General features: G+C 49.3%; 1 protein-coding gene across 8 annotated transcripts in view; it reads left to right on the top strand.

Moving 5' to 3' along the window:
* The window catches only part of LOC139235022 (netrin receptor UNC5D-like), a 664,622-nt gene that overhangs the window by 340,543 nt on the left and 311,896 nt on the right, over window positions 1-12,183 (top strand). For 2 of the 8 annotated variants that reach the window (XM_070866107.1, XM_070866108.1), the window contains exon 2: window positions 8,489-8,595. The exons of 4 other annotated variants lie outside the window; for them this stretch is intronic. In XM_070866107.1, coding sequence (XP_070722208.1) covers window positions 8,556-8,595 — 40 coding nt within the window. In that variant the 5' untranslated portion in view covers window positions 8,489-8,555. Of the gene's footprint in view, window positions 1-7,425; window positions 7,499-8,488; window positions 8,596-12,183 lie in introns of those variants that run through there. 2 more of the 8 variants (XM_070866106.1, XM_070866109.1) reach the window with 2 other exon arrangements.

The raw sequence follows: 12,183 nt of genomic DNA, 5'->3' as shown, positions 1-12,183 counted from the left end.
CGCTCATTTCAAATTCCCCTGCCACATACTTAAACTGAGACAATCACCCATTTATTTGAAACTGGTGGAAATAGCGCACAAAAGAATTTGATAGAAATATGAGAGGCATCCATATTTAATGGTCCAAGCTCCAGTTTTGATGGGTTGAGAATCGCAGCCCCTGCAAAACGTGCGACGGATTAATTCACCCAAAAAATGTTTGGTTCAGACGCTGATTTAGGCCAAGACTTCAGCAGCAGCTACAACTCACGGCAGTTTGAGGAAAACAATGTCGTGGGAGCTTCCAGATCTCTCCATGGCCTCGCCAGTCCCTATTTCTGTAACCTCTCCCAGCACCACAACCCTCCAAATGTCTGCGCGCCTCCAATTCTGGTCTCTCGATTTTAATCACACCACCATCGGCGGCCATGCCTTCAGTTGCTTGGTCTCTAAGCTCTGGCATTCCCTCCCTAAACTTCTCCGCCTCTCTCTCCTTCTTCAAGACGCCCCTTAAAACCGACCTCTTTGACCAAGCATTTGGTCACCTGCCCTAAAGTCTCCTTAAAAAGAAAGAAAGACTTGCATTTATATAGCATAAACGAGCACCGATCGTCTCAAAGCGCTTTACTGCCAATGAAGTACCTCTGGAGTGTAGTCACTGTGGTAATGTAGGAAATGCGGCAGCCAATTTGCGCACAGCAAGCTCCCACAAACAGCAACGTGATAATGATTAGATAATCTGTTTTTTTTCTTCTGTTGATTGAGGGATAAATATTGGCCAGGACACTGGGGAGAACTCCCCTGCTCTTCTTCGAAATAGTGCCATGAATTCTTTTACGACCACCTGAGAGAGCAAATGGTTTAACATCTCATCTGAAAGACGGCACCTCCGACAGTGCGGCACTCCCTCAGCACCGCAGTGGAATGTCAGCTGAGATTTTTTTAATACTCAAGTCCCTGGAGTGGGACTTGAACCCACAACCTTCTGACTCAGAGGCGAGAGGGTGCTACCCTAGGAGCCACAGCTGACATCTTATGTGTTAAATTTTGTCAGATTGTCGCTCCTGTGAAGAGCTTTGGGAGGTTTTATCATGTTGAAGGCGTTACATAAATGCAGGCTTTTGTCGTAGTGAATTGCCCGCATGGTGTAACCATGGATGGCGGAATACCTGATATCCACCATGGTATTTTGACTGAAACAAGAGAATGCTCTAAATGTCGATTTGGATGGTGCCAAACACATACTGTTAGCTCCGGTGGGGGGAAATGGTGACGGCGTTTTTGGAACTGGCTTGAGTCTTCGATGCTTCGATTAGAGGAGCAGGCGAGATGTTCAATCAGTGCAGTGATCAGATTTTGTCGTTCGCTCGATCAGCTGACAAATGGGCCACCTCAGCTCAGTAGGAAAGGTGACATGACTTCAAGACTTCTCTTGCTGAACGACATGTGGTGTTGAACTGAGATGTTTACCTTGGCTTCTATCCCGAGCGGCTGATGGATGCAACCAATAAGCTGTTGTGATAGTTGGAAAAATTAATTCCTGTGGGATCTGGGGGTGGGGGGGGGGAGGGGGTTCTGTTTTTGTCAATCCCAATTCTTTACTTATTAAAGAGGCACTTGCTGTTTGCTGCTTGTGTTGCCTTGGCCGTAAAGCGGGTTGTGTATTATGTCGCACTTTGTCACAGCTTTTAGAGACATCCTATAACAGTTAAAGCACAATGAGGATTGGGAGGCAGGAATGGCGGGAGGCCAAAAGAGGATGAGGAACTCGGAGGACCAGAGATCCTGCCAAATTTAACGGCACTTTATTATCGTCTCTGAGTCAGAAGGTTGTGGGTTCAAGTCCCACTCCAGGAACTTGAGCACATAAATCTAGGCTGACACTCCCGGTGCAGTGCTGAGGGAGTGCTGCACTGTCGGGGGTGTCGTCTTTCAGATGAGACGTTAAACAGAGGTCCTGTCTGCCCTCTCGGGTGGACATAAAAGATCCCATGGCACTATTTCGAAGAAGAGCAGGGGCGTTATCCCCGGTGTCCTGGGGCCAATATTTATCCCTCAATCATCATAATAAAAAAACAGATTATCTGGTCATTATCACATTGCTGTTTGTGGGAGCTTGCTGTGCGCAAATTGGCTGCTGCGTATCTTACATTACAACAGTGACTACACTCCAAAAGTACTTTGTTGGTTGTAAAGCGCTTTGAGACGTCCGGTGGTCGTGAAAGTCGCTATATGAATGCAAGTCTTTCTTTCTTTTATCTGTTCATGGCGCCATTGGTTGAAGGAAAAATGATGGCGGGAAAACCAGGAGAACTCGCTGCCGTTCTTCATGTAGTGCCATGGGATCTTTTAATGGTCGTTGGAACAGGCAGTTAAGGCCTGAGTTTAATGTCTCATCTTAAAGATGGCACCTCTGACACTGAAGCACTCCCTCATCACTAGACTAGAACATCCAGTCAGACTGTCAGCTCCAACTCTTGGGGCTGGAGCATCGAAGCACTGACCACACTCGACCAGCTCCGTTGGGCGGGCCACATTGTCCGCGTGCCCGACACAAGACTCCCAAAGCAAGCCCTCGACTCGGAACTCCTACACGGCAAGCGAGCCCCAGGTGGGCAGAGGAAACGTTTCAAGGACACCCTCAAAGCCTCCCTGATAAAGTGCAACCTCCCCACCGACACCTCGGAGTCCCTGGCCAAAGATCACCCTAATTGGAGGAAGAGCATCCGGGAGGGCGCTGAGCACCTCGAGTCTCGTCGCCGAGAGAGTGCAGAAATCAAGGACAGGCAGCGGAAGGAGCGTGCGGCAAACCTGTCCCACCCTCCCTTTCCTTCAACCACTGTCTGTCCCACCTGTGACAGGGACTGTAAGTCCCGTATTGGACTGTACAGTCACTTGAGAACTCACTTTTAGAGTGGAAGTAAGTCTTCCTCGATTTCGAGGGACTGCCTACGATGATGATGGAACATCCAGTCAGACTGTCAGCTCCAATTCCTGCGGGGTGGTAAAGTTTGCGCCTCAGTCATCAAAATTCATCAGCTGGGCCCTGAGTGTGGGGCGGAGCGCTAAGGGAGGTGTTACGCACTGTTCTTAGGGCACTAGGCCGGCTGAGCAAGTGAAAGTACCGAGCTAAACAGCCAGCCTCGGAGCGCTCAAAGAGGGCTGGTGGGAGAGGGGGCAAAAACCTTTATAAAAATACACCAGAAGTATTCCCAATAACTAACTCACGCCACCACGACATAAATCTTCAAAAAAAAATAATCGGCAACGAACCGAGAATCTATCCCATGGAAAGGAAACGGTCGGCTCCTTAATGAGGTGGACATTACTTATCTCATTGCTGCCGCTACAGCTCGGACCGCCCGTGTTCACAGGCGCTCACACCAGGGGGCGCTGGAAGCTGGCCGCCCGCCCGCAAGCGCTTATTGCCGCCTCTCCGCGGCGAAAACAGACGGCAACACGCCGAAAATCCAGCCTGTGGAATGGAAACGGACGCCTCCTTAATGCTGGTGTTTTAACTTCAGGCTCCCCCAGTGGTCGTTTTACAGATGATAAAAGTTAGCAGCAAATTGTCACAGCTTCAAATGATGGTCCTTGTGAGTGAAAGCAGACATTCAGGGTGGTGGGTGTGATAACCGTTTGGGGGGGGCTTAGTGATAACTGCAAAGTGATACATAGAAACATAGAAAATAGGTGCAGGAGTAGGCCATTTGGCCCTTCGAGCCTGCACCGCCATTCAATGAGTTCATGTCTGAACATGCAACCTCAGTACCCTATTCCTGCTTTCTCGCCATACCCCTTGATTCCTCTATTAGTAAGGACTATATCTAACTCCTTTTTGAATATATTTAGTGAATTGGCCTCAACAACTTTCTGTGGTAGAGAATTCCACAGGTTCACCACTCTCTGGGTGAAGAAGTTTCTCCTCATCTCGGTCCTAAATGGCTTACCCCTTATCCTTAGACTGTGACCCCTGGTCCTGGACTTCCCCAACATTGGGAACATTCTTCTTGCATCTAACCTGTCTAAACCCGTCAGAATTTTAAACGTTTCTATGAGATCCCCTCTCATTCTTCTGAACTCCAGTGAATACAAGCCCAGTTGATCCAATCTTTCTTGATATGTCAGTCCTGCCATCCCGGGAATCAGTCTGGTGAACCTTCGCTGCACTCCCTCAATAGCAAGAATGTCCTTCCTCAAGTTAGGAGACCAAAACTGTACACAGTACTCCAGGTGTGGCCTCACCAAGGCCCTGTACAACTGTAGCAACACCTCCCTGCCCCTGTACTCAAATACCCTCGCTATGAAGGCCAACATGCCATTTGCTTTCTTAACTGCCTGCTGTACCTGCATGCCAACCTTCAATGACTGATGTACCATGACACCCAGGTCTCGTTGCACCTCCCCTCCCAGGTCTCGTTGCACCTCCCCTCAACTCAATCCAGCAAACCATTGTCTTTTCAGTGCCCTTTTGAATGAGTTCACCTTGCAATTATGATTTTTGTAAAAAGGTTTTCTCCAGAACTGTGAATGTGGAAGCTGAGCTGTAATAATGTAAAAACACTTTTTTATTGGCCGGCCTTTCACTGTTTAGTGGAGCATGTTTATAATGACATAGAAGTTCATAGTATTTACAGCGCAGAAATGGGCCATTCGGTCCAACAGGTCCGTGCCGTGTTTATGCTCCACACGAGCCTCCTCCCACCTCTCTTCATCTCACCATGTCCCTCATTTCTCCCTCATGTGTTTATCTAGCTTCCCCAGGAATGTAGTGATACCCGCCCTCCTGTATGGCTCAGAGACATGGACCATATGCAGTAGACACCTCAAGTCGCTGGAGAAATACCACCAACAATGTCTCCTCAAGATCCTACAAATCCCCTGGGAGGACAGACGCACCAACATTAGATTCCTCATCCAGGCCAACATCCCCAGCATTGAAGCACTGACCACACTTGATCAGCTCCGCTGGGCGGGCCACATTGTCCGCATGCCCGACACAATACTCCCAAAGCAAGCGCTCTACTCGAAACTCCTACACAGCAAACGAGCCAAACGTGGACAGCGGAAACGTTACAAGGGCACCCTCCATGCCTCCCTGATAAAGTGCGACATCCCCACCGACACCTGGGAGTCCCTGCTCAAAGACCGCCCTAAGTGGAGAAAGTGCATCCGGGAGGGCGCTGAGCACCTCGAGTCTCATCGCCGAGAACATGCAGAAATCAAGCGCAGGCAGCGGAAGGAGCGTGCGGCAAACCAGTCCCACCCACCCTTTCCCTCAACGACTATCTGTCCCACCTGTGACAGGGACTGTGGCTCTCGTATTGGACTGTTCAGCCACCTAAGGACTCATGTTAAGAGTGGAAGCAAATCTTCCTCGATTCCGAGGGACTGCCGATGATTTGGATGATGATAAATACTATTCGCCTCAACCACTTCCTGTGGCAGCAAGTTCCACATTCTCACCACACTCTGGGTAATGAAGTCGCTCCTGAATTCCCTTTTGGATTTATTAGTGACCATCTTATATTTAGTGACCCCTAGTTTTGGACCCCCCCTCTACAAGTGGCAACATCTTTACAGCTACTCTGATCAAACCCCTACATAATGTTGAAGACCTCAACGAGGCCAGCCTCTCTGCCTTCTCTTCTCTGCGATACCAGAAATAGAACGAACTCTCAATCAGATTCAGGCCTAACGAGTACGTATCTTCACCTTGTTACTGCCCTGCACCAATTACTCCGTACCCTTCGAGTCCTTGAGTCCTACGAACGTGGAGCTATAAAACAACAGGCAGCAGATTAGTGCAGCACCGATCACATGTCACTGCGCTAACTGGGTTTCATTAAAATCTCTGCAGCTTCCACGCACTTACTTGCAATATATTAATGGCAGTGTTTTGACGTGTCAAATGTAGAAGCGGCAGTTACTGAGTTGTCGCTTTGCACCACTGGTCCCAAGTCATATTGTTCGCAAGGTTTAGTGCTTGCATCAGCATCAACCACCCCCAGGCCTTTCAGTAGAACAGGCCTTTAACCCGACTCCCTCAGCAGAGCCCTGGCAGGCGGGCAGTTGAGATCGCCCCTGGCTCTCGCCTATCCGAAAGCCGCCACAATCGCAACATCGGTGATTTTAACCTGCTTCTCCTGAGCGGGCAGCAAGGACACCAACCCGGGGACTTCTTCACATATGTACGTTGTGGTCCGATGACATCATCGAGACCCGACTGTATTTTTAACTCGGGCCTGGGCGAGCAATCCACCTGCAGTTAAAATCAGGGCCAAAGTTGTGATTATCAGCAGTTTGTGTAACTGGCCTTGTTCCCCCTCCGTCAGAAGACATTTCGCCTGCTGTATATGGGATCATAGAATCATAGAAATTTACGGCACAGAAGGAGGCCATTTCGGCCCATCATATCTGTGTGGGTCGACATAGAGCTATCCGGCCCAATCCCACTTTCCAGCTCCTGGTCCGTAGCCCTGCAGGTTACGGCACTTCAATGCACATTCAAGTACTTTTTAAATATGGTGAGGGTTTCTGCCTCGACCACACTTTCAAGCCGTGAGTTCCAGATGCCCACCACCATTGCCTGACTGTTTCTGCCTGTTTTGGAATGTGCAGGGGCTGCTTGGCGTGGGGGGAAGGAACATTGAAATCTAATTTTCAAAGTCCAATTGTGAACAAGCCTTGGGGCACCAGCTTTTGGATCACACCGACTATTCTCAATTTCTCCCCCAATAATGCTGAAAATCCCCCGTAAAGGTCCCTCTACACCGTCCCATCAAACACTCCCAGGGCAGGTACAGCACGGGTTAGATACAGAGCAAAGCTCCCTCTACACCGTCCCATCAAACACTCCCAAGGCAGGTACAGCACGGGTTAGATACAGAGCAAAGCTCCCTCTACACTGTCCCATCAAACACTCCCAGGGCAGGTACAGCACGGGGTTAGATACAGAGCAAAGCTCCCTCTACACTGTCCCATCAAACACTCCCAGGGCAGGTACAGCACGGGTTAGATACAGAGTAAAGCTCCCTCTACACTGCCCCATTAAGTAGTCCCAGGTCAGGTACCACACAGGTTAGGTACAGATGTGTTAAATGTTCTCTTTGAGTAGACTCAATCAAAGAGGGCAGCAGTAGTGATTCCGGGCATTTTGGCTGGTACGGCCTATTTTTACATTGAATAAATTACAACTTTGGGCTGGATTTTCCGGTCCTGGCCGCCTCTGTTTTCGCCCCAGAGGGGCGGCAATGGCAGCGGTAAGCTGCCCCAGGCGGGTGGCCAGCTCCCAGCGCCCCGCCGGTGTTTTCGGGGCCGGTTTCGGCGGGGCGCTGGGAGCATTATCGCCCGGGAGAGGCGAGCCGGTGTGAAACGCCTCTTGGTTACGACACAGGCTCGATTTTTGGCTCCCGCCCGACCCGTAGCGCTCCGTAGCGCGCCCCCTGCTGGAACCGCCTGCGAAAGTGGGCGGCCCGACCTATCCCGGCCGTGGTGAGGTAAGCAATGTCCACCACAGGTAAGTGTGATTGTTTTATTTATTTTTTGCCATATATGGTGTGGTGGCATGAGGTATTATTTAGGAATGTTTTTGGTGGGGTTGCTTCAGGGTTTTTTTTTTTAATCTCCCTCTCTCAGAGCGCTCCCGAGGCCGGCTGCTTAGCTCGGGATTTTCGCCTGCTCAGCCGGCTTTGCGCCCCGAGAGAGGCATGCAACTCCTCCCTTAGCGTCCCGACCCACACTCGGGGGCCCAGCTGCCCAATTTTGCCGACTCAGGCGCAAACATTTTCCAGCCGGTATCAGGACCACCCGCGGCCGACATTAACGCTCTGAAATCTGAAAATCAGAAAATCCAGTCCGTTAATGTTTCAAAGTCCTTGAAAAGGGGAGACTTGTAAGTAGAAAGAAGCCATCCCGAATGCCTGAGTGTGCTCATGGCATACAGAACGCTTTAATTAACTTCTGAACTAAACCACAACAGGTTTCCACTGTAAAAGCAGTGGGACAGGACCTAACCTTTATTAGCGCAGGGGAATCAAAAGTTTCTCACTAAGTGGCGTGAAGCATTCAAGCAGCAGATAAAGCATGACTCTGATGTATTACATAGCAAAGGTCCCTCATTAGTCCAGTTATGCTGGTGTCATCCATCAGTGTTAGACCATTATTGCTTCTCCAGATTTGAGAGCTAATACGATGTGAAGGTTGTGGCACACTCTTGGAATCATATAGCGCAGAAGGAGGCCATTCGGCCCATCGTGCCTGTGCCGGCTCTTTGAAAGAGCTACCCGATTAGCCCCACTCCGCCCCGCCTCTTTCGCCGGAGCCCAGCAACTTTTTCTCTCCTTCAAGTATTTATCCAATTTCCTTTGGAAAGTTACAATTGAATCTGCTTCCAGCGCCCTTTCAGGCAGCGCATTAGTGATCGCAACAACTCGCTGCGTAAAAAATTATTCTCCCCATCTCCCCTGTGCCTCCTGAGCCCCTTCATTTATTTTATTTTTATTTTAAGGGTAGCCTAATGTGTTGCAGCGTCTCCTTGGCATACGTGCAACAGAGGAAGAGAAGTGTTTGCATAAATGCCTCAGATGTCCACGAAGTTGGAGCATTGCCGTTCAGGTAGACGATGTTTTAGGGCTGGATTTTTGGCTTTTCTGTTTTTGGCGGGGGGGGGGTGGGGGCCGGAAATGGAGGCGGGGCGGGAAAGTTAGCGGTCGGGAATAGTTTGCGCTTTGGTAAGGGCTGCGTCAGCGGGCGTAGAGCGAAGGTAGGCGATGTGCACCTCTCGTGGCGCAAGGATGGGAAAATCCCGAGCTGAGGATCCAGGCCGGGAACGCTCCAAGAGCAGGGGGGAGGGGGAATCCTAAAAAAAAAAACCCACAAAAACATTCCCAAAACATTGCCCACGCCACCACAACACAAATCGCTAAAAATAATTAAAAGAACAAACGCTCGCGTTTGCCTTCGGAGTATTTTCCTTTCCTCACGGCCGCCGCCGGCGGCTATGCCGGACCGCTCTGATTTCCCAGGCGGTCGCCGCGGGGCGCACTTCCGGGCGGACGGAGCGGGCAAGAGTCCAAACTCCTGCCGGTGTCACAACCAGCGGGCGTTGCACACCCGGCGCAGCTCTTCCCGACCCGGGGGATCGCGGCGGGGCTCAGGGGACCTCACCGCCGCCTTTCCCCGCCGCTCCAGGGCGTAACCCCCGAGCGCAAAGGACCGGAAAACCCAGCCCTTATTGCTTCATGGCGCTGATCATGTTGATGAGAATTACATCGAGTAACATTGAGTCTACAGCGCAGAAACAGGCCGTTCGGCCCAACTGGTCCATGCCGGTGTTTATGCTCCACACCAGCCCCCTCCCACCCATCTTCATCTCACCCCATCAACATATCCTTCTATTCCTTTCTCCCTCATGTGTTTACCTAGTTTCCCCTTAAATGTATCGGTACTATTCACCTCAACCACTCCCTGTGGCAGCGAGTTCCACATTCTCACCGCTCTCTGGGTAAAGAAGTTTCTCCTGATTTCCCCATTGGATTTATTTGTGACTATTTTATATTTCTGGCCCCTAGTTCTGGTCTCCCCCATAAGTGAAAGCATCTTCTCTACATCTACCCGTTCAAACCCTTTCATTATCTTAAAGCCCTCTATCAGGATACCCCTCCGCCTTCTCTTTTGAAGAGAAAAGAGCACCAGGCTGTTTACCTTCCCTGGTAAGTATATTCTCTCAGTTCTGTTATCATCCTTGCAAATCTATTTTGCACCTTCTCCACTGTCTCAACATCCTTTTTATAATATGACCAGAACTGTGCGCAGTGCACCAAATGTGGTCTAACCAAGGTTCGGTACAAGTTTAACGTAACTTCCCTGCCTTTCAGTTCTGTCCCTCTAGAAATGAACCCCAGCGTTTGGGCCCAGACTACATGGGATACACGGCACAGAACCAGGCCAATCGGCCCAACCAGTCCATGCCGGCGTTTATGCTCCACTCGAGCCTCCTCCTGTCTTTCCTCATCTAAATCTATCAGCATAACCCTCTATTCCCTTCTCGCTCATATACTTGTCCAGCCACTCCTTAAATGCATCGATACTATTCGCCTCAACCACTCCCTGTGGTAGCGAGTTCCACATTCTCACCGCTCTCTGGGTAAAGAAGTTTCTTCTGAATTCCCTATTGGATTTCTTGGTGACTATCTTATATTAATGGTCTCTGGTTATGTTCTTCCCCACAAGTGGAAACATTCCCTCTGTATCCACTCTATCAAAACCTTTCATCATTTTAAATGACCTCTACTAGGTCACCCCTCAGCTTTGTTTGTTTAAAAAGAAAAGAGATCCAGCCTGTTCATCCTTTAGGTCAAAGCCTTGTATAAGGCCTCCCCTCAAATACAATCGTAACCAGTGGTAAGATTGTTAACAGTCATCATAGGCTGTCCCTCGGGGTCGAGGATGACTTGCTTGCACACTAAAAATGAGCACTCAGGTGAACTCACTCTAAGTGGTGGAAGATGCCTGTGCGTGAATTATTTTAATGTGGGGTGGCCGTTGCACACCAGCCACCACAGGGGCTTGACGGAGCGAGGTCTTGGCCCAGTGGCAAGAGGATCCAAGACGACTGGAGACCAGGCTCCACCACATGTGCCAATAAGGCTTTACTGTATGCAACTACATACTGTTCTGGTCTCCACATTACAGGAAAGATGTGATTGCACTGGAGAGGCTACAGAAGAGATTTACGAGGGTGTTGCCTGGACTGGAGAATTTTAGCTATGGGGAAAGATTGGATAGGCTGGGGTTATTTTCGGATCAGAGGAGGCTGATTTAATTGAGGTGTGCTGCAATGTATTTGTTTCATGGGTTCTTTGCTTAAGAATTCATAGCAACACATTGCTCTTAGGAAACAGTTGGTTTATTAACAAAAGATTTAATAATCATACTGCACATTACCAGTTCATCCACTAGGCTTATAACTGCATGTCTCATCGTGGATGACCTAGACCTAACTGGCTGGGGTTTTATTGAGTCTTGTGAACAAGCCACTCCCAATGCAACAGCTCTACCGACCTGTGAGCATACTCACAGGTACATACATTACTGTGTACAAAATTATGAGGGGCCTAGATAGAGTGGATAGGAAGGACCTATTTCCCTCAGCAGAGGGGTCAACAAGCAGGGGAATTAGATTTAAAGTAATTGGTAGAAAGTTTAGAGGGGATTTGAGGAGAACTTTTTTCACCCAGAGGACGGTGGGGGTCTGGAACTCACTGCCTGAAAGGGTGGTAGAGGCAGAAACCCTCATTGCATTTAAAAAGTACTTGGATGTGCACTTGAAGTGCCGTAACCTACAGGGCTACAGACCAAGAGCTGGAAAGTGGGATTAGGCTGGTCGGCCAGCGCAGACACGATGGGCCAAAATTTCCTCCTCACATGCTGTAAATTTCTATGATTCTAGCACTGAGTTGGCGCAGGATTAAAATTTGGGAAGGACGTCACGATACTTGCCAAGGAAACGATGTGTGGGCAAACGTTCTCTTTGCAGACACTCGCCAAGACAGGGTGCCGCGCTTGCTTGTCATATTTACCCTTGCGTAGCTAAATAACGCTGACAGCTTGGTTTGTGTGTGAACATTCAGACAGTGTGCAAACACACAAGATTGAACTCAGAAAATTAAAGAACCGCAAAATTTTAACAATGCATGCACCGTTGATTAATGGCAGCAGGAGATGTACCTGCAGGGGAAAAAAAAATCACAGCAGTGTACATTAAAAAAAGAACTCCAGAGAACAAGCCTCTCCTTCAGTCACAATAATCCTCCGACTCCCCGAATACTTCTCTCCTGCTGCTGCTAAGCTTTTCGGAAAGGCAACCAATTAATATTCAGTCGTGGAGGGTGTTTAATTGAAAGCTTACTGTCAAACATAAGGTATTACTTCACAGAGCGCTACATTTCGGGGAGTGACCTGCACATAAGTGCGAATTTGATGGAATAGTTACACGGAATTACATAGCGTTTACAGCACAGAAACGGTGAACGTTCGAGATGTAACAGGTTTTAAACAAGTACAGAGGTAGTGAAAATAGGGAGGGGAGGAAAGACCAAAGGGGAAGGTCAGTGATAGGGTGGAAGGCAGGAGAAACATAGAAACATAGAAAATAGGTGCAGGAGTAAGCCATTCGGCCCTTCGAGCCTGCACCACCATTCA

The sequence above is a fragment of the Pristiophorus japonicus genome, chromosome 22 (genome assembly GCF_044704955.1).
Source record: "Pristiophorus japonicus isolate sPriJap1 chromosome 22, sPriJap1.hap1, whole genome shotgun sequence".
NCBI lineage: Eukaryota > Metazoa > Chordata > Chondrichthyes > Pristiophoridae > Pristiophorus > Pristiophorus japonicus.
This window is presented reverse-complemented; position numbering and strand designations above follow the sequence as displayed.